The sequence below is a fragment of the Macaca thibetana genome, chromosome 2, assembly GCF_024542745.1.
Source record: "Macaca thibetana thibetana isolate TM-01 chromosome 2, ASM2454274v1, whole genome shotgun sequence".
Classification (NCBI taxonomy): domain Eukaryota; kingdom Metazoa; phylum Chordata; class Mammalia; order Primates; family Cercopithecidae; genus Macaca; species Macaca thibetana.
In genome coordinates, this window is record NC_065579.1 from 51,571,466 (window position 1) to 51,594,388 (window position 22,923).

At 40.2% G+C, this 22,923-nt stretch overlaps 1 protein-coding gene across 6 annotated transcripts in view; it reads right to left on the reverse strand.

Moving 5' to 3' along the window:
- HLTF (helicase like transcription factor) overlaps positions 1 to 10,262 on the reverse strand; it is a 55,098-nt gene extending 44,836 nt beyond the window's left edge. For all 6 annotated transcript variants that reach the window (XM_050778202.1, XM_050778199.1, XM_050778201.1 and 3 more), the window contains exons 1-3: positions 10,027 to 10,262; positions 8,386 to 8,593; positions 20 to 186 (exon numbers count right to left, since the gene is read on the reverse strand). In XM_050778202.1, the coding sequence (XP_050634159.1) occupies positions 20 to 186; positions 8,386 to 8,593; positions 10,027 to 10,046 (395 nt within the window). In that variant the 5' untranslated portion in view covers positions 10,047 to 10,262. The remainder of the gene's footprint in view (positions 1 to 19; positions 187 to 8,385; positions 8,594 to 10,026) is intronic.
- Positions 10,263 to 22,923: the final 12,661 nt, after the last annotated feature.

Consider the following 22,923-nt stretch of genomic DNA (forward strand, 5'->3'; position numbering starts at 1 on the left):
AATTCTGAAAGTACATTACCCTTCAACTTGTGCCAATTTGTTGTCCATGATATAGGCCAAAGCACCTGCAAGATCTTTCTTTAAATGGCCAACCTGATTTCCATTCACATTGTTTACTTTAATTGCATTCTTATCATAAGGGTTATTAGGATCTCGTTGTAATGCAACCATTTCATTATTATTAACCTAATAAAAATGATAAACAGATAATATTACATTATAAATAATAGACAATAACTTTGTTATACTTTATCTGGGATTTCCATTCATTTTTTAATGCTACTGCTAAACACTGCACATAAGAAAAATATATTTTCTTAGACACAAACTACAGAAATATTAACATATTTATTATATTCTTTAATATTACTTTTCTAATCTATATTCATTAGGAAGTTAACAAATCCTTAATGTCTAAAAAATAGTCAAACGTAAACTAGCAAATTGAAATTATCTTAAAATTTTCAACATCATAACTTCTGAAAAATGGCTAACCTTTATTGAGTGCTTACTATGTGTCAAGCATTGGTCTAAGTACATTGCACAGACTGACTTTTTAAATCCTCACAGCTCTATTGGGAGGTACTATCATTATTCCCATTTTACAAATGAAGAAACTGAAACACAGAAAAGTTAAGTAACTTGCTCAAGGTCACAAAGTTAAAAAGTAGCAGAGCTAAGATCTGAACCCAGACAGGGTGGTTCCTGAGCCTCAATTCTCCAGAATCTAAAAGTCAGGGAATAAGGCATTTATAAGTCAGGATGGAACTAGGTAAGAAAAATATATCCAGCCTTCAACTCATGCCATTCTCATTCTACTTTATTAAAAACTGTATGATGTAACTTAAATATTATGATGTATATTTTTAAAAACTGAAGGAGTGTAACACAACAAAGAATGGTAGAACAAGGACTTTCAAAAATTTCTCAATAAAAGCAACAAAAGGCCAGGTGCAGTGGCTCACTCGTGTAATCTCAGCACTTTGGGAGGCCGAGGCAGGCGCAGGTCAGGAGATCGAGACCATCCTGGCGAACATGGTGAAACCCCGTCTCTACTAAAAAAAAAAAAAAAAAATTAGCCGGGCGTGGTGGCGGGCGCCTGTAGCCCCAGCTACTCGGGAGGCTGAGGCAGGAGAATGGCGTGAACCCGGGAGGCGGAGCTTGCAGTGAGCCGAGATCGCGCCACTGCACTCCAGCCTGGGCGACAGCCAGACTCTGTCTCAAAAGAAAAAAAAAAAAAAAAAAAAAGCAACAAAAAACTAGATAAATTATTTGCCAGAATCAAATGTTACAGAACACTGAGAACTAAATCAAAGGCTTGCAGAAATCTGGGTAACACTTATTCAAGAATAAAAAGAATAAACAGCTGAATAACAGTACTTCAGTCCCATCCCCAGCAATACTGTAGCCTTTAAAAATAAGAGCGTGTGGCCAGGCACAGTAGCTCACGACCCCAGCAGTTTGGGAGGCCGAGGCGGGCAGATCACGAGGTCAAGAAATCAAGACCATCCTGGCCAACATGGTGAGACCCTATCTCTACTAAAAATACAAAAATTAGCTGGGTGTGGTGGCGTGCACCTGTAGTCCTAGCTACTTGGGAGGCTGAGGCAGGAGAATCGTTTGAACCTAGGAGGTGGAGGTTGCAGTGAGCCGAGATAGCACCACTGCACTCCAGCCTGGCAACAGAGCGAGACTCCATCTCAAAAAAATAAAATAAATAAATAAATAAATAAACAAACAAACAAACATAAAAATAATAGCTTGTTGGGATCCTAGGTAAAGCCTGGCAGTCAACAGAGAAAAAGAGAATGGAGTTACGGTTCTTTCAGAGATTCATTCCCAAGGAACTGTTATTCTCCTGAAGTTCCCCAGAAGACCCCACTTGCAAGGTTGACTGTATTTAACCTCTGAGCTCACCAAGTACAAAAAAACCTCCCTTGGGTGAATGTTTGTCAAAAACAATTTTCCAGGAAAGTGTTTTAACTTCATGGCTGCCTGAGGCAAAAAAACAAAAAGGCTTGTAAAGAAGAGCTAGGGAATGAGATGTCTGTGATGGCTTTGAAAAGCTCCAATGTATTTCTGGAAATCTAGAAGGCCATAAGCAGGCACAGGGCTGGTATGCATGACCAGGGCTGTGCACATTCTCAAGAAAGACCTGAGAAGGCCCTAAACTCTCACCTTTGCCTGAACTTGAGGTATTTAAACAAGCTAGAAGTGAAAGCTAAAGCAGAGTTGTCAAGTGCCTTAGAATGTTGAAGGAATGTCTCAACATACAGAAGTTCTCAGCAAAGAATGTGCAATTTATTTGTTCCAGCACAATCATTAGCTGACCACTAAGCTATCCAAGTACAGACTTCAGTGACCACACACGATAAAGGATAGACATCACAGAATTAATTCAGAAAAATCACTAACACACACACAATTAATTACAAAAATCAGCAACAACAAACCACCCTGGAAGGGAGGAGAATCTGATTTCCAGAGTTGCCACATTATTTAAAATGTCAAATTTTCAAGAAAAAAAGTACAAGACATGCAAGAAAATGAAAGTATGGTCTATAGACAGAATCAATGTCAACTGTCCCCAAGAAAGTATAGATGTTTCACACAGTAGAAAAAGAATTTAAGTCAGTTATTTTAAATATGTTCAAAGGGGCTGGGCATGGTGGCTCACACTTGTAATCCCAGCACTTTAGGAGGCTGATGTGGGAGGGATCTCTTGAGGCCAGGAATCTGAGACCAGCCTGGGAAACATAGCAAGACCCCATTTCTACAAAATAAAAATAGAAAAATTAGCCAGGTATGGTGGTACATGCCTGTAGTCCCAGCTACTCAAGAGTCTGAGGTGGGAGGACTGCTTGAATCCAGTTCAAGGTTACGGTGAGCTATGATCACGCCACTGCAGTCCAGCCTGGGTAACAGAGCAAGACCTTATCTCTAAAAAAATTAAAAAGTTCAAAGACCTAAAGCAAACCATTTCTTTTGACATGAAAATGCATGTCTAAAAGCAGGAAAACAATGTCTCACCAAACAGCAATTCTAGAGTCAAAAGGTACAATAACTGAAGAAAAAATTCACCAGAGAGACTCAACAGCAAATTTGAGCAGGCATAAGAAAAATCAGTGAAGCTGAAGATAGGTCAATTGAGATTATACAATCTAAGGAACAAAAAAATGAAACACATAACACAGCCTCAGAAACTTGTAACATCAAGTATACTAACATACATACATAATAAAAATACCATAAGGAGAAAAGAGAAAGGGGCAAAAAAAAAAATTTAAAGAAATAACAGCCAAAAACTTCCCAATTTGATGAAAACTACTACTCTACACATATAAGACGCTCAACAACTCCAACTAAAATGAACTCAAGGAGATTCACACCTGATCACATCATAATCTGTCAAAAGAAGTTTGAGACCAGCTGGGACAACAGAGCAACAGTTTCAAAAAAAAAAAAATTATTTAAAAAAATAAAAAATAAATTTTTAAGCATAATTTTTTGTAATTTTTGTCCTATCTGACTAAAAAGTATATAAATTATAAATCTTTGTTGATAGGTATACTACATATATAAAGATATACCTTGTATGATAATAGCACAAAAGAAGGCAAAAGGATGGAGCTGTGAGCAAAAGTTTTTTTCGGGGATTTTTGTTGTTGTTTTGAGACAGAGCCTTGCTCTGTCGCCAGGCTAGAGTACAGTTGCACAATCTCGGCTCACTGCAACCTCTGACTCCCTAGTTCATGTGATTATCCTGCCTCAGCCTCCCGAGTAGCTAGAACTACAGGCAGGTGCCACCATGCCCAGCTAATTTTTGTATTTTTAGTAGAGATGGGGTTTCACCACATTGGCTGGGATGGTCTCGATCTCCTGACCTCGTGATCCGCCCACCTTGGCCTCCCAAAGTGCTGGGATTACAGGCATGAGCCATCATGCCTGGCCGCAAAGTTTTTTTATATACTATTAAGTTGGCACTAATCCAAACTAGGTTCTTAATAAATTAAGTTGTTAATTGTAGTCCCTAAAGTAATCATATGTAACTCAAAATATATAGTAAAAGAAACAAGGGAATTAAAATGGTACACTAAAAAAAAAATCTATTTAACATAAAAGTGAGTATTGGAGGCCAGACCCAAATGCTACATATTGTATCATTCCATTTACATGAAATGTCAAGAGGAGGCAAATCCATATACACAGGAAGTAGAATGATTCATGGTTGCCAGGGAATGAGGGGTAGAGGTAATGGGAGTGACTACAAATGGGAATGAGGTTTCTTTTTGGAGTAATGAAAATGTTTTGGAACTAGATTGTAGGGATGGTTGCACAACCTTATGAGTATTCTAAAAACTACTCAACTGTGTACTTTAAAATGGTAAATTTTATTATAAATGTATCTCAATTTTTAAAAATTCCTTTAAAATATACAAGAAAGCGGCTTCAAACTTCTTCCAGCATCTGTCTACTGACTCAAGAGATTACAACCAGAACCAAACAGAGTATTAGACAGATATTCATCTCTAGCCCTTTGGAGATATTATCTATGAGGCATAGCTATGCTCTCTCCCAGTCACCACCCCTCTGCCACTGCCTACAGGATGATCTTTTTTAAACCGTATTATGCAAATCCTAGAAAATACATAACCAAAAAAAAAAAAAAAAAAAAAAAAGCAGGGCACAAAACTAACAATTTTTGAGCATTTCATCTCAAATAAGGTATTACATAATTGTAATTTATCATAATAAGCTATCATTACAAATAACTACTAGAATTTTAAATAAAATATATGAGCCAAAATATTGGAGACTATAAAAACAAAAACATGGTTCCAGCAGCAAAAAAAAAATAGAACATATAAAAAACACACAAAGAATAACAAAAGGAATGAGAATTAATCATAACAGTATACTCATACCCTGCATAACAACATTTCAGCAATGACAGACCACATACATTATGCAATAGCAGATTATAATGGGGCTTCACTATAGAAGTGTACCATTTTTTATCTTTTATACAATATTTTTACTGTACTTTTTTCATGTTATATATGCTTAAATACACAAATGTGTTACAATTGCCCACAGTATTCAGTAAAGTAACATCTTATTCACTCTACTTCCCACAAAGAAATCATCTAACACATTTCTCAGAAAGTATCTTCATTGTTAACCAACACATAACTGTATTTTAAAATAGAAAAAGAAATAAATCACCTTATTATAAAATAAAGCCATTGATGGGTCAAAAAATAAAAAATTTAACCATACACTTATTGAAAACACACTTAAAAAAAAAAAACAACAAAACAAAGAAAAAATAAAAATAAGAATAAAAAAACACCAGAGTTAAAAATAAAGAATGATACTATATAACAAATCTTGGTGCCTAAAGGCAATGCAATACTTACACGTTTAAAGATTAAAAGATTAAATGACTCAAATTAAGGTTCAAATTGCAAGTCCAACAGAAAAAAAAAAAGAAAATGAACCTAAGTAGAAAAACCGAATGTAAGAGAGTAATTATTAAGCCAAGAAACATAATCATTAAGAAAAATCTACAAGAGGCTGTCTTGAAATGATGTCACAGTTAATCAATAAAAAAGACACAAATGTATAATGCAAAGAATAAAAACAGGAACACAACCACCTTTTTTTTAAAGTTTTTAAAAAGTTTAATGGAGCCAATAAGGCATATAAAATTGTGTTCTGGCAGACATTTAAAAAATGGCACATTTTATCAAAATTTGACAATTCATTGTTAAGAGTACTGAAATTAAGGTTCAGAGCACCAACTTAAAACCACCAAAAAAATGGTTATTCAACTCGGAAAGAGGAACTAGAACCAAGGCATAAACGGGAGTTTAAATACGTGTTCCTTGATCTCAAAATCCTTCAGGAATAGGAGTTCTGGTCACTTGTGAGCATCACAAGTTTGTCACACCACCAAATCCCAATTCCAGAAAATCTGAGTTACAATTTTATAAGGATACATGATTACTATGCACAATTCTATGGGAATAAGTTCCACTATCTAAATAAAATGGATGCTTTTCTTCAAAAATATAAATAACCAAAATTGACCAAAGAAGTACTTAAATTACGCTGAGTGAAAAATGCCAGACTTAAAATAGTACATATTGTATAATTCAATGTACGTGAAGTTCTAGAATAGGCAAAACTTATCTATAGCGATAGAAATCAGACTTGCAGTTGCCTAGGGCAGGAGCAGGGAAAAATGATTGTAATAGGATACAAGATACTTTCAGGGAGATGGATACAATCTGTATCTTGATTGGGGTAATAGTTATCAGGTATACATCTTTGTCAAAACACTAGGATCATACACTTAAAATATGTACATTTTATCATATGTAAACCACATCTCAATAAAGAAGACAAAACTTAAAATAACAAGTATGCAAAGATAGTACCTCAATTTTTATTACTTTTTTATAATAGTGATTAACTCAAAAATGTCCATCAATAAGGAAATTATAAGTCCAATATAGATGATATTCCTAATCACATTAGGGATAATATGATCTTATTTTTATTAATATGTAATATGATTCCAATTTACATGCATATACTCAACACAAGTGTAGAAGATAAGTTACGGTTCTGAATGATACACTTTAGAAGATTTAATGCTTTTTTAGCCATTTAAAAATAATGAACACGGCTGGGCGCGATGGCTCATGCCTGTAATCCCAGCACTTTGGAAGGCCAAGGTGAGTGGATCACCTGAGGTCAGGAGTTCAAGACCAGCCTGACCAACATGGCAAAACCTCATCTCTCCTAAATACAAAAAGTTAGCTGGGCGTGATGGCGCATGCCTGTAATCCCAGCTACTTAGGAGGCTGTTGCAGAAGAACCGCTTGAACCTGAGAGGCAGAGGTTGCAGTGAGCCAAGACTGCACCACTACACTCCAGCCTGGGCAACACAAGCAAGATTCTGTCTCAGGAAAAAAAAAAAAAAGAACATGTATTAACTATAAAATAAATGATATCTCAACACAGTGTTCCTGGAAAAAATAAAATTTAAAATATATATATTTGGCAAAAGAAGAAAACTGATGATTACATTTTTTCAACACACACTAGCTTACCGAGGTCACAGAGATTATTCTCAGATCCAAAATACTGATTGTTCTAAGATCAATAACTACCATAATCTAGTATTTCATGGTGGTATAAAATAATTATTGAAAACAATGTAAGTTTTGAAAAATTAGCACAAATCTGAAACAGAAAAGCTCAGAAATGCATATGAGAGCTAGAGAATACATAGATACGAAATAAGAACTGATAGATTTCAAGAATCTATTAGAAAAAACTAGAGGCTGGGCACAGAATCTCAGCGCGTGGGGAGGCCAAGGTGGGCGGATCACTTGAGCCCAGGAGTTCCAGATCAGCCTGGACAACATACGAAAACCTGCAAAAAAATACCAAAAAAAATACAAAAACTAGCTGGGTATGGTGGCAAACACCTGCAGTCCCAGCTACTCGGGAGGCTGAAGTGGGAGAATTGCTTGAGTCTGAGAGGCAGAGATTGCCGTGAGGCCAGATCAGGCCACTGCACTCCAGCCTGGGCAACAAAACGAAACTTGGTCTCAAAAAAAAAAGGAAAAAAAAAAAATCCAATTCTCTTAAGTGAAAGAGAAAATCACACTGGCCTGAAAATTCTATACAACATTAGGATATGGAGAGAAACTATATATTACAAAGATTTTAAATTCAGCCCAACTGTCATTAAGTCCTTCACAACTTTCATTTTATGAAACTGTCATTCATAAAATGCCACAATTATGACAAAAACTTAGGAAATACTGTTTCTCCCTAAGGAATCTCCTAGACAACACATTTCAGACAATCAAAAAACAACTTGTAAAGTTCCAATGTAAAGGAAATATAGGAGAAAAACAAATCCAGAACATGAAACTCCCAAGGAATCTCCTGCTGAACATGCTTCAGACACCCCAAAATAAAAAAGATTTAAGAAGCTTAAAAGTAAGAAACATACGGAGAAATGAAAGAATAAAATCCAGAAGATTTCACAAAACTACCTCCTTTTTGCAACAAATCGATGACATGAACAAGGCACTGGGGTGTGGGGGCGGGGTGTTACCCATAATAACTAAACATAACGCACTGAGACCAAGCATAGTGGCTCACTCCTGTAATCCCAACACTCTGGGAGGCTGAGGTGGGAGGGTCACTTGAGGTATTTTTTATTTTTGGGGTACAAATATTTCATTAACTTAAAGTAAAATAAAGATGAACCGTACACATCACCTGCTAATTCTCTTATTTTCTAGATTAACGCCACAAATATAATCAAAATTTAATTTAGTTATCTACTATTATACTCACTACTCCCGTGTAATAGCGTAGTCCAACCACATGACCTCTCAAACTTCCAAATAAAACGGAATCTAGTTCTTCATCACTAGTTAGGAAGTCATCTGGAGGGATAACATCTTGGAACTCAAAACGTGGAAAGAAAGTTGGATATGAGAGGCGTGGAAAATTTCCATGAACTCCATACTGCACAGTCTGCAAGTACTTCCAAACAGGATCCCTATTTTTTTTTTTAAAGGCAAAGAAAAACAGTATTTAAGTACTTCCAAAGACCATATGAGTGGTTTTCTCATGCTTTACTTCAGCAAATGAAATCTTACATGGGAATCACAGTAAAGATTAATAGTTAGTTACTCTCGTTAAAGCAGGAATTGCAGTGAGTGGAGAAGGCTTCCCGGGAACTTTACCTGTTTTCAATATTGGCTCTTCTACCTGCCCCCTAGGAATTCAAAATGAAAAGCCTAGTCAGAGCTCACTAATATCTTTCCTAGTGAAAATCATCTAAACTGAAATGTATATGATGTCTGTAAATACAATTATGGGCCAGATGTGGTAGCTCACGCCTGGAATCCCAGCACTGTGGGAGGCAGAGGCAGGTGGATCACCTGAGGTCAGGAATTTGAGACCAACCTGGCCAACATGGTGAAACCCTGTCTCTACTACAAATACAAAAATTAGCCGGGCGTGGTGGCGCACATCTGTAATCCCAGCTACTCGGGAGGCTGGAGAATCTCTTGAACCCGGGAGGCGGAGGGTGCAGTGAGCCAAGATTGTGCCACTGCACTCCAGCCTGGACGAGAGAGCGAGACTCCATCTCAAAAATATAAATTATTAAAAAAATAAAATTATATGCCAAAATTTCAATAGGGATTCAGCTACAAAAGACTTACAAAAATACAACTACTATTGTATACGAAGTTGTTTATAATTTTCCAGAAAATACATCCAGCATCCATCACTGTAACTCCCTCCGAGCAGAACACTTACTTTATTCTGGTATCTAAGCCACGCCACCGTGGGAAATTGGCCCCAAGCCACCCGTACCCGCCTCCCGTCGCTGGTTTAAGCATTACCCCAAACCCGTTACGTGTAACTGTTTCGGGAATGACCATAAAAACCAATTTGGACAATGAAAAGTGAGGGGAAGTCTACTGGAGCATTGCAGAAAGTTTCCATTCTCCTAAGAACAGTCGCTTATTTGCGCTGCGTTTTCCTTGCAAGTGGCGCATTCTCTCTATTAGCTCCTCTGCAAATACGTATCTGCACGTCTGTGCATACACATAAGCTATGAGCCACTTGGGGACAACGGCTGGCTTACTCGGCCCTCCACCGAGCATAATGCCTGCCGCACAGTGGGTATCTAATGGATGTTTTGTTGAATAACGCATGGGCCGAGAGGCTTTAAGCCCCAGGCCCCCCACAGTCGGTGACAGAGATTTCCCAAGTCCCTAACACGAGACTCGCCCTAATAGCCCCTACTCGCCAGCCAAGACAATGCATTTATTTCTCCCGCGGCCACATATGCGACCAACAGAACGAATACAGCTGCACAAATCGCCCGGGGAACGTGGAGGAACGCGGGGAAGGTCAGGTTCATTTGGGGACGCCTCCAGGCCCTTAGCCCCAGCGCCCCACCCCCTCCGCCCCCTTCACCTCTTGAACATCCAGGACATGGCGCTGAGTGGGATGACAAGAGGAGCGCCTCGGCTCCCCTGGATCGTTCTCGAGCCGCCTCGATACGCCTCGTTCCAGGTCCCGCAGCCCTGAAGCCGGGAACAAATTCCGAGCGCCGGATAAGGAGCGCACGACTGAAAGATAAGTCGCTGCGAGTCTAGTCAGACGTCGACGCCGTCTCCTTCTAGCAACAATCTGGGAGACCAGCGTCGCTCTGTGACTGGCACTAGGAAAGCCCAATCACGAAGAGAAGAGTGCGGAGCCAAACCAATCAGAGCACAGAAGGGAGGGCAACTCCGCCCCGCTGCCATTCAAAGACTGCGGGGGGTCCCGGCTGCAAGGGTGGTTCCATCCGGGTTCTTCCCCGCCCCCAAGGCGGGCGCGCGGGAAAGCCACGAGGCCCCATGAGTGCGACTGCGGTGCCTGCGGTGCCGGCGTTTTGTTTGATTCCCTGCCTTAAACGGAGGGAAACGACTTTCCTTTACCCCACAAGTCCTAAGACTCAACCCCATTCTAAAGCCTCTACCGTATCCTTCCTCTTATTTCCTCCTCATCTAATGTGGCACGTAATAGGGCGTTATACTAAAGGAGCTCCACGGTTTACGAGACCTGGAGCTACCGGCGAGATACTTTGTTTCATTCCCTGTGGTGAACCCTGGGGACTTTCGCTCCAAATTTTCATGCTAAGCCTCAGCGTATGGATGAGACACAACGAGTTTGGAAAAATCTTAAATGGAACTTAGAGTCCCCTCCCCACCTCTTTTCGTTATTTTTAAGGAAAATTTTCCTTTCTTGGTACAGGAAAGCCATCACATGTTTATCACAGCTATGGGGGCGTTTGCCGGAAATGGTGGACAGGACCCTTTTCCCAGTGGGCACGTGGCTGCTCCAGCCCAGCTGGGGAGACCCTTGTTTTCCCCAAGGAACTGCAGAGGGGCGCTCTGAGGCCCTCCACGGCTCGCTTTCCAGAGTCTGAGGTGACTGGAAGGAGAATGCAGCCCTGGGACCGTCAGCCTTGGACCAGCTGCAGCCCACGCCTATCAGGGCTGGTCCCTGCGCGTTGGGGATGGAGAGGAGGCTGCTGTCCCCGAAGGTGGCCTTTTAATCGCACAGGGCGGGAAGCCGGTGATGGCGCCGATCTGCACAGGCGGTGCCGTGTAACTGCCAGAGAATACTTGCCCGTCACAGAGAGGTCCACATTACACGCCCGTCAACACAATAATACTAGGTGGTCAGCTTTTCTTTTCTTTTTTCTTTTTCTGTTTTTTCTCTTTTTTATTGAGACGGAGTCTCGCTCTGTCCCCCAGGCGGGAGTGCAATGGTGCGATCTTGGCTCACTGCAGCCTCCACCTCCCGGGTTCAAGCGATTCTCCTGCCTCAGCCTCTCGAGTAGCCGAGATTACAAGCGCCCGCCACCACACCCAGCTAATTTTTGTGTTTTTAGTAGAGACGGGATTTCACCATGTTGGCCAGGCTGTCTTGAACTCCTGACCTCAGGTGATCTGCCCGCCTCGGCCTCTCAAAAATGCTGGGATTTCAGGCGTTAGCCGCCGTGCCAGGCCGGTAGTCAGCTTTTCAAGAGAGACATTTGTTCATTATCGTAAATAAACTGTAGTCATCTGTAATCATGAACCTTCGATGAGTAATAGAATTTGAAGCAATATATTATTTCATTTGACCAAAGTTGATGAAGAAGATAAAGACAATGGCATTTCAAATTATTTTAATTGTTTTATGTTCTTCTTGAAGTGTGTTGAGGCAAATGGCAATACAGTTCAGCATTTGGTATGCCAGATTTTAAATAAATTCTTGGAAAATATGCCAGATATTGCTCAAATTGATGTTTTGTGTGTAAGAGTAAGAAAGTCAGGCTTACTAGACAAAGAAAAAATTCCAAATGTGAGAACGTAGCTCTTTCAGACTTAAGACTGGCCAGGCGCAATGGCTCACACCTGTAATCCCAGCACTTTGGGAGGCCGAGTTGGGTGCATCACCTGAGGTCAGAAGTTCGAGACCAGCCTGGCCAACATGGTGAAAGCCCGACTCTACTAAGAAAATACAAAAATTAGCCAGAGGTGGTGGCGCACGCCTGTAGTCCCAGCTACGTGGGAGGCTGAGGCAGGAAAATCGCTTGAACCAAGGAGACAGAGGTTGTAGTGAGTCGAGATCAAGCCACCACACTCCAGCCTCAGCAACAGAGTGAGACTCTTGTCTCAAAAAAATAAAAAGACTTAAGATCTATCAATAATGACTGTCCCATGGTTAAAGAATGTGCTTTGAATGAACTAAAATTTGCTATTTAAAGTCAACAGTTTTCTCTATATTATCAGTATTTCACATCTCAGAACCAGGAGTAGAACATTCTTTCCCTCAATCATTCTTTGTTTTATTTTCAAAGATCAAGTACAATTTGTACTAGTTTGATTAAAATGTTACAGCAATTACAATTTCAGAACTATTATACTAGATAATGTTTTCTGAAAAATTAACTTTTTTGGTTTTTTCTTGATTTATTCTAATAACAGCATCACATGTACATATGAAAAATGAACACTTGTAACTGGAAAATGAACTGTAGGGTGGCTTGTGGGGTTTGGCCAGTAAGTAAGGAGGAAAGTGGCACTAAAAGGATGGTGGGGAAGATAAGGTCCAGATTACACAGGAACTTAAGAGTCTCCAGTAAAGACTGTGTTTTAACTGCAATGGAAAGCCATTGAATGTTTCAAGCAGGAGGATGACTTGATTTAGGCTTTTAAAAATGCTGGCAGCCCTGTGGAGAATTACAGGAAACAAGAATAGAAGCAACTGATAGGAAATTATTGTGTTCAGATAAGAGATAGTGGTGGCTTGGAAAGGGAAGGTGATGAAGCCAAGAGAACCAAAAGGTTTACTGATAAATTTGGGTAGGAATGGTATGGAAAGGAAAGGAATCCAAAATTTCTCCAGTCAGCCACTTCCCAGTCACAAACACACTTCTCATCTGCACCCCCCTGCCACACACACACACACACACACACACACACAGAACCTTTATGTAAATTAATCATGTCATGTCACTCCCCTGTTTGATTCTGTGAGCCTGAAATCCAAGAATGGCATATGTGGCTCTTCCTCCCACAGTAGCTTCATTTCTCGGGTCACTTCCCAACCCACCCTGCCGATAATGGCCTTCACTAATTTCTCTAAAAACTACGGACGTGGCAAAATTAATAATAAATCACTTCTTAGTATCTTCTAATAACTAGTTCATAATCAAATTTTCACAATTGTCTCAAAAAAAAATTTTTTTTTTTTGAGACTGTCTCACTCCAGTAGCCCAGGCTGGAGTGCAGTGGTGCGATCTCGACTCACTGTAGCCTCAACCTCTTGAGCTCGAGCAATCCTCCAGCCTCAGCCCCACAAGTAGCTGTGACTACAGGCACAGCGCCACCACCCCCAGGCTAATTTTTGTATTGCTTGTAGAGAGGGGGTTTTGCCACATTGGCCAGGCTGGTCTCGAACTCAGCTCAAGCAATCTCACCACCTTGGCCTCCCAAAGTGCTGGGATTACAGGTGTGAGCCACTTTTTCTAGGCCTTTTCTAGGCTGGGTGTGGTGGCTCACACCTGTAACCTTGGTATTTTGGGAGGCCGAGGCGGGCAGATCACTTGAGGCTAGGAGTTCAAGACCAGCCTGGTCAACATGGTGAAACCCTGTCTCTACTAAAAATACAAAAATTAGCAGGGAATGATGGTGCCACGCCTGTAGTCCCAGCTACTTGGGAGGCTAAGGCAGGAGAACCACTTGAACCCAAGAGGCAGAGATGGGAGTGAGCCGAGATTGTTCCACTGCACTCCAGCCTGGATAATAGAGCAAGACTCCCTCTCGGAAAAAAAAAAAAAAAAAAAAAAAAAAAAATTTTCTACACTTTGCAAAATAGAATTTTAAAGCCATTGGTGTGGGGGTGGGGACCAGGCAGCAGGGAGGGGCTTTAAGAGAAGAATCTGAATATCTAGAAGTCTGGTTTCAATACAGAAACTTCTAAGCTTATGTCATAACTCATAGACTAAAGAAAGTAGGATGAACTTATGAGCTTGCTTGTTTGTTCGCTTCTTTCGCTGCAAAGGAGATAACAGTTCAATTGAGGAGAATTTTCAAGAATGACAGGCAGGAGGGTTTGCAGAGTAAATACCTTAAGTGAGTCTTAGAGAGAAGACCTGGAATACACACTGGGCCAATCTCCACAAAGGGAGAGTGCTAGAAAGTCTAGCAAAGTTTCTGTAGATCACACAAGAAAAGGAAACTATGCCACATTTCCCAGAGAGTGGCCTTAGTATTCTGTAGATCTCAGAGAGAACCTCAGAAACTAGAAATGTGCCAGGGTAGTAAAGGAGTAAAGGTGACTGAGTTGGCTCTGTTAAGGGGACCCAGGGCAGCCTCGTGAGCCTCTAGCCCTGTGAAGGCTGGAGGGCATTATCAGGATCATGGTTCAAGCAAACAAAAGCAGGATGCTGGTCCCCAACGATGAGGTGAGATGAGTTACATCTGAAATGGGTGCCTGTAGAAGATGAATGGAGTCCAAACATAACCTCCCTGGCGGGTAAGAGGAAGGGAACTAAATCTGAAAGCTGCATTTAAATGACTTTAAATCTTAAAATGACTGAACTATTCAGAAGTGACTAAATTAGGTTACCTGCCATTAGGCAGACTGAAGATTTAAGAAAAAATAAGTTCAATAAAGAAATATAAAGTTTTATGTTTGCAAATATAGTCAGTGATTGAAATTCATACATGCTATATGTCTATATGCACACATTTTGATGAATATATACTTAGATATTTATAGTAAATACCTCTAGCTGGTTAAATTAGGGAATTTTCATTTTCTTCTTTTTACTTATATGTATATAAAATATTTGTTACATTAAACATGTATTTCTTTTTTGCCATAATAAAATAATTTATTAAATAAATTAAAGAAATGATGAACTATTATTCAACTTTATTTTTATCTAATTGTAGACTTACAGAAAATTACAAATTTAGTACAAGTTGTTGCCTCGTATCCTTTATGCCACTTATTTTAATACCGTACATAACTATAGTACAATGACCAAAATGAGGAACATTGGTACAATACTATTTCCGAACCGTTTTTAAAAATAACCAAGACAATGCTGTGGAAATGATAGAAAATAAAATATTTTTTGACTTACTAAATTTTCCTACAGTTAATCAGATTTCTGTAGATTTTGGGCAAAATCCTGAGTAAAACCACAGCTGATAGGGCCAAAGTGATATAAAATTAATGCCAACTAAAAATATTCTTAATTAAATAATACAATGAATATGAAGTGCTGCCCTGGAGTAAGCACTCAATAAGTGCTATTGTTGTAATAGAGTTATTGTCTAACAAGTCCTCTAGCACTTAAGAAATATGGTTGATTGAGGCCTATTTCCTGATTGAGTCTCAATTAGCAAGGTTGTTCCTAAATAGCAGAATAACACTGTTTGCAGAAGCCAGTCATTTTTCCAGGTGCATGTCCTTGAAGTAGACTGAGTTGTTTCATCAAGCAGTAGGAGACACTCTAATCTCAACTCTCTCTGAGAAATCTATGGTGTTCCAGATTATACAGGCCTTTCCCAGGAGATAATTGTTCCCTCCTCCTTTAGTCCTTGACTCACTAAATGCTCTTACGTGGCTCAAGCCCAGGGTTGCAAGCCATCAGGCCAGCCAGGGATCTGCTACCTCCTTTGCTTTCTGCCCAGGGTCCTTTCCCCAGCTTCAGGGAAGTACCACTCTAGGCCCTGGAATGATTTAGGGTTTCTGTCATCATCATGCCAAAGTGCCAAAGTAATCTTTTTATTTTAATGAATACTGCAAGGATTAATAAACATTTTTTCTGCCTTTTTTTTTTTTTCTTTCAAGATAGGGTCTTGCTCTGATGCCCAGGCTGGGGTGCAGTGGCACAAACAAGCTCATTGCAGCCTCAAACTTCTGGGCTCAATCAGTCATCCTACCTGTCTCCCAAGTAGGTGGGCCTACAGGCACACACCACCATGCCCAGCTAATTTTTGCATTTTTTTTTTTTGGAGAGACAGGGTCTCTCTAGGTTGCCCAGGCTGGTCGTGAACTCCTGGGTTCAAGTGATCTTCCAACCTCAGCCTCCCAAAGTGCTGGGATTACAGGCATGAGCCACATGCCCAGCCTTTCTGCCTCTTTTATGGCTAGAAAATTAAAACTTCAACTCTAAATACACTTTTGATATAATAAAGAAATACTACTTTTATTTATTTATTTATTTTTTAGACAGACCCTTGCTCTGTTGCCCAGAGTGGAGTGCAGTGGTGCGTTTAGCTCACTACAACCTCCGCCTCCTGGGTTCAAGCAATTCTCGTGCCTCAGTCTCCCGAGTAGCTGGGACTACAGGTGCATGCCACCACACCTGGCTAATTTTTGTATTTTTTATAGAGATGGGGTTTTGCCATGTTGTCCAGGCTGGTCTCAAACTCGTGAGCTCAAGAGATCTGCCTGTCTCAGCTTCCCAAAGTGCTGGGGTTACGGGCATGAGCCACTGCACCTAGCCTAGAAAGTGAGCAATTATATTGTAGTAATAATTCACTGGTTTCTTTTTTCTTAGCAAATGGGTTTCACTATGTTGCCCAAACTAGACTCAACTCAGGCTGTCCTACCACCTCAGCCTCCCAAGTAGCTGGGACTACAGGCGTGGGCCATCTCACCTGGCTGTAAATGGCTTTTTAAAAGTCATTTTTATCACAATTTACCAAACTATTGCATCCTGTAGCAATACTTATGCTAACCCTAAAATTAAGGTTTAACTTGCTAACTTGCTATTTCAAATAGCCTTTTAGAAAGTTAAGAAAAAAACCTCACAAAGAAACACATTTCTCAAATTTGAAGAAAAAAAGCAGGGTGCTGTGGCTCAAACTTGTAATCTAAGCATTTTGGGAGGCCAAGGTGGGAGGATCATTTGAGCCCAGGTATTTAAGACCAGCCTCGGTAACACTGCAATACCCCATCTCTATAAAAAAAAAAAAAAAAACACAAAAATTAGCCAGGCATGGTGGCACGCACCTGAAGTCCCAGCCACTTGGGAGGCTGGGGAGAAAGGATGGCCTGAGCTCAGGAAGTAGAGGCTGCAGTGAACTGTGTTTATGCCACTGCACTCAGCATGGATAACAGAGTGAGACCCTGTCTCAAAAAAATTCAAAAAATTAAGCATTCCAATAGATTTTGAGAGGAACTTAATCTGATCCAATAGAATTAGAAATTCTAAGAGACTCAAATTAATAAACTGATGAAGTTTTAGGGTTAGAATATATTGATATCCTATTGCTATCATATATATTAAATTAGCAAACACATGTTAATTATCTCAATTAATATTGAGTTGCTAACTTGGTAACATTTACAAGTAAAATTTCTAGCCAGGTGTGGTGGCTCATACCTGTAATCCTAGCACTTTGGGAAGCTAAAGTGGGAGAATCGCTTGAGGCCAGGAGTTCACGACTGCAGGGAGCTATGACCACTGCACTCTAGCCAGGGCAATGGAGAGACTCTATCGCCAATTTAAAAAAAAAAAAAAATCCATTTATTAAACATTTTTGGGTAAGGCATTGGGTTCAAGAGGAATAAGGTAGGATATCCCCCAAGAGAAACATTAAAGCACTGATGACTTAGGTTAATGTATTGAAGTCTGTACAGCTGGCTGTAAATATTCAGAAAATTCAGCTTATCAGGAAACATCAATAGTTGGCTAAATTAGCAATCTATGAAAAAGAAGGATAATCAAAAAGGACAAGACATATTTTTACTCATAAAAGTAGTTCAGATTTTTTTTAAATGCTGCAGTGAGAAGGGGGGAAAGAGTAGAACAAGGAGTTCGATCTGTAACTGACTAAACAATCGAGATAACTCACTAACTTCAGACAAGCCAACTTTAGATTTTTTAAAAGAATTAGAAACACAGCTAGCCTGGTATTTTAAGAAGACTTCTTCAAGATATTTCTGGTAGAAAAGAAATGACTACGCACTTGTTTAAAATTTCCTATTTATTTGAACAAAAATTTGGATTTAGAAAAGAAATGGCAAAATTGGGTACAGGCCAGGTGTGATGGCTCATGCCTGATATCCTAGCACTTTGGGAGGCAAGTCAGGAGGATCACTTGAGCCCAGGAGCTTGAGACCAGCCTTGGCAACATGGCCAAACCCTGTGTCTACAAGAAAACATAATATTTAGCTGGGTGTAGTGGCGTGCACCTGTAGTGTAGTCCCAGCAACTCATGAGGCTGAGGTGGGAAGATCGCTTGAGCCTGGCAGGTCAAGGCTGCAGTGACCTGTGATCATGCCATTTTACTACAGCCTGGGCAACAGAGCAAGATCCTGTCTAAAAAACAAACCCTGGTACATATATATTTTTTAACTAGATACCAAATAGAATTGTTCCCAATCTTTTCACTAAGTACCCCTTTATTGTAGAAAGGTCATCTAAAACTTGATCAGTTTGTTCAGTTTTTAATCAAGAAATTTTAAAAGCCAATCAAAGCTTCTAATTAGCACTAACAAACTTGAAATGATATAATTTGAGTAAAAACAATTTTAAAGGCTTTGTTTGAAATGATATAATTTGAGTAAAAACAATTTTAAAGGCTTTGTTTAACCTATACATTCTAATTAATGAGATATATTTAATCATATTTAACATCAAAAATAGGTAATGAGTATTTTGCCAGGGGTTCCTGGCCTTAGGCTGGGAAGTACAGATGATGCTATATATACACACAAACAAAAATACATGGTCATGAAGTATAAAAGGTAAATAATGAGGCCCAGCATGGTGGCTCATGCCTGTAAGCCCAGCACTTTGGAAGGCTGAGGTGAGTGCATCACTTGAGGTCAGGAGATCAAGACCAGCCTGGCCAACATGGTGAAATCCCCTCTCTACTAAAAATACAAAAATTAGCCAGGCATGGTGGCACGCACCTGTAATTTCAGTTACTTGGGAGGCTGAGGCAGGAGGATCACTTGAACCCAGGAGACAGTGGTTACAGTGAGCCAAACTCGCACCACTGCACTCCAGCCTAGACGAAAGGCTGGATAAATAAATAAATAAATAAATAAATAAATAAATAAATAAATAAATGGTAAGTAATGAATTGTCCCTAAATACACAAAGGAAAGTAGTGCTTGTCTTTCATGAGCTTATAAAACAAAGGTGCATAAAAAGAGACAAAAATCACTAAACTACCAGGGAGATTAACAAACTCGCACCACTGCACTCCAGCCTAGATGAAAGGCTGGATAAATAAATAAATAAATAAATAAATAAATGGTAAGTAATGAATTGTCCCTAAATACACAAAGGAAAGTAGTGCTTGTCTTTCATGAGCTTATAAAACAAAGGTGCATAAAAAGAGACAAAAATCACTAAACTACCAGGGAGATTAACAAAGTACAGTGATAAAGATTAAACGTATTGTGCTCTGGGAACAAGGCTTTGCCTTGGGTATTCTGAGCTTCAAGGACTAGGTGACAGCTAAGGGGAACCAGGAATGATGAGTGGATTTCAATGCCCGTGTTGCAAATGGGTCTTCAAAGCCAAGTCACAGAGTACACAGAAAAAATGATGGATGAATGGAATGTTTGTTTTGAGTAGGAGGACGTCTAATGAGAAACTATATAAAACAATGAATTGAAAACTCCATCCACCTAAAGCCAGAAACAGTGCAGTTTTGTATTTCTCAATATAGGATCTGAGGTGGCGAATGAAAAGAAAAAGGGTAAATATTTTCCTAAGCAGTAAGGCTTAACATGCTTTTTCTTGTGGTTATTTTGCTGAGTGGCTGTCCTGATGGCCACCACCCACCCCAGCAGTCCCTTGGAATCAATATTGCCTATTAGCAAAAATCTTCCTTAATGAAAATGTATTTCAGAAACAAAATAAAACAAAACCAAAACAAAACGGAGAGACTATCACAGCAAACTTTAACTCCTTATAATTGGCCTATGTCCCCAACATATTTCCTCTCCTACCACCCCCCAAATCATTAAACATCACTGAAAGAATGAAATAAAGGTCCACATAAGTCTAAGGATCCTACTGTAATACTACTACATAATGAGGATCTTGTTATCCTCCTTCTACCTGTTTACAAAATATCCTCATTCGGAGAGCTAGGGAATCATTACAAATACTGCTGCTTTAGGGCCCCGCGCGGTGGCTCATGCCTGTAATCCCAACACTTTGGGAGGCGGAGGCAGGCAAATCACGAGGTCAAGAGATCGAGACCATCCTGGCCAACATGGTGAAACCCCGTCTCTACTAAAAATACAAAAATTAGCTGGGCGTGGTGGTGCGCGCCTATAGTCCCAGCTACTCAGGAGGCTGAGGCAGGAGAATTGCCTGAACCCGGGAGGCGGAGGTTGCAGTGAGCCGAGATCACCCCACTGCATTCCAGGCTGGAGACAGAGCAAGACTGTGTCTCAAAAAAAAAAAAAAAAAAAAAAAAAAAAAAAAAAAAAATTGCTGCTTTACTTGAGATAGTTCAAAGTCCTGAAATAAACACAGCAAAAATGACATATTTTTCTATACCACCACTGAAGAGTAATTATCCCCAAAGGCCTACCACCAAAGTCCTCATTTCCTCACACCGCCAGTAGAATGCTTTTCCTCCAATCATGCAATTTAATCTAACAACTGTAAACACGGAGATTAAAAGTCACACAAAAATCACAAGTTAAATAAAAAGCAAAAAAAAAAAAAAAAAAATCCACTAAAAAAATCTGTAAGTGACAGCATATTAACAGACTAAGCAAAAGATCCAAAACTCACTTTCTGTTTTTGAGAGGGAGTCTGGCTCTCTCACCCAGGCTGGAGTACAGTGGCGCGATCTCAGCTCACTGCAGGCTCCGCCTCCCGGGTTAACGCTATTCTCCTGCCTCAGCCTCCCAAGTAGCTGGGACTACAGGCGCCCTCCACCAGGCTCGGCTAATTTTTGTTTTGTATTTTTAGTAGAGACGGGGTTTCACCGTGTTAGCCAGGATGGTCTGGATCTCCTGACCTCGTGATCCGCCTGCCTAGGCCTCCCAAAGTGCTGGGATTACAGGCGTGAGCCACCGCGCCCAGCCACTTACCATTTTTTAAACTAAAGCTATAGCATTTTAGAAAGTACTTGAGAAATTCAGTTTATAAAAATAGGGTAAGGCCAGGCGCGGTCCAAAAATTAGATGGGCATGATGGTGGGCGCCTGTAATCCCAGCTATTCAGGAGGCTGAGGCAGGAGAATCGCTTGAACTCAGGAGGCAGAGGTAGCAGTGAGCTGAGATTGTGCCACTGCACTCCAGCATGGGCAACAGAGACTCCATCTCAAAAAACAAACAAGCGAAAAATAGGGTAAAAATGTGCTGAAAACGAAAATTGTCTCATACTTGGTAGAGTCTTCCTGCAAAATGTTTTGTCTGCAAAAATTAATGTCTTATGAAACCCTCTTCTTAGGCTGAATCATATACAAGATAATATTCAAGCCAATTCACTTTGTACTTGTCTTCATGCTTGCTTCACAGGTGCAGGGATATTAGCAGAAGCCTTTTCCAGGTACACCAAGTACTCTTGAGGAATTTCTGAAGGTTTTTGTGCTGCCTGTTGATGTTGTCCTACACTTGCCTTTGTTTTATCAAATGTTTCTGACCAGAATATCTTTCCATTATAATTTATTCCTTAATGCCAACACATCCTTTTGGATGCCTTGTTCTGGTTTCCTGAAAGATAACTGCAATATTGTTTGGTAGGAAAAAAAGTTCTGTCTTGCAATACCCGGAAACTTCTGGATACACTTCTCGACATCAGTTTGAATTTCTCCCTGATTAGTGCCATTAACAATCATAAAAAATTAGTCCAAGACAAGTGATATCTTAAGCAAATGACAGGGAAATTACACACCTCACTGATGTTTCATATCCCACTGAAAAAAGTTTAGTCAGTGGAGTGGCCACTCCTGCAGCAAGGGAGGCCAGGTAGTGATGAGCCCAGCTAGAAGTTTATTACCATGGAAGAGAGAACAGATTTAGGGGATTTAGGGGTACAACTAGTGATCTTCTACAAATCCTAATGTTCAATAACATAACTTTTTTTTTTTTTTTTTTTTTGAGATGGAGTCTTGCTCTATCGCCCAGGCTGGAGTGCCGCGGCACGATCTCAGCTCACTGCAACCTCCACCTCCCGGGTTCACACCATTCTCCTGCCTCAGCTTCCCGAGTAGCTAGGACTACAGGCGCCCACCAGCACACCCGGCTAATTTTTTGTATTTTTAGTAGAGACGGGGTTTCACCATGTTAGCCAGGATGGTCTCGATCTCCTGACCTCGCAATCCGCCTGCCTCGGCTTCCCAAAGTGCTGGGATTACAGGCGTGAGCCACCGCGCCTGGCCGACATAACTTTTGACAAGTATACAAGATGAAATGCAAAAGTTTTTTATGGTAAAATGCCTATGTCACTGAATCAAAGTAACAGACAAGATGCAAAATTAGAATCAGGAGTACAGACTTTCTCTCTCTCTCTCTCTTTCTCTCTCTTTTCCTCTCTCTCTCTTTCTGCACATACAGCAGAAAGTCTATGTGAGCACACAGCAAGGCAGCTAGCTGCACACCAGGAGGAGAATCCTCACAGAACCCAACCATGTTGGTACCCTGATCTCAGACTTCCAGCCTCCAGGATAGTGAGAAAGCACATTTATGTTGTTTCAGCCACCCAGTCTATTTTGTTATACAGCCAAACCTGACAAATAAATACGGGTTTGTCTCTATATTTTCTTCTGTAGATTTTAACTACCATTTTTAAATGCAAAAGTGTATTAGTAGATGTTAGATAGCATTTACCAT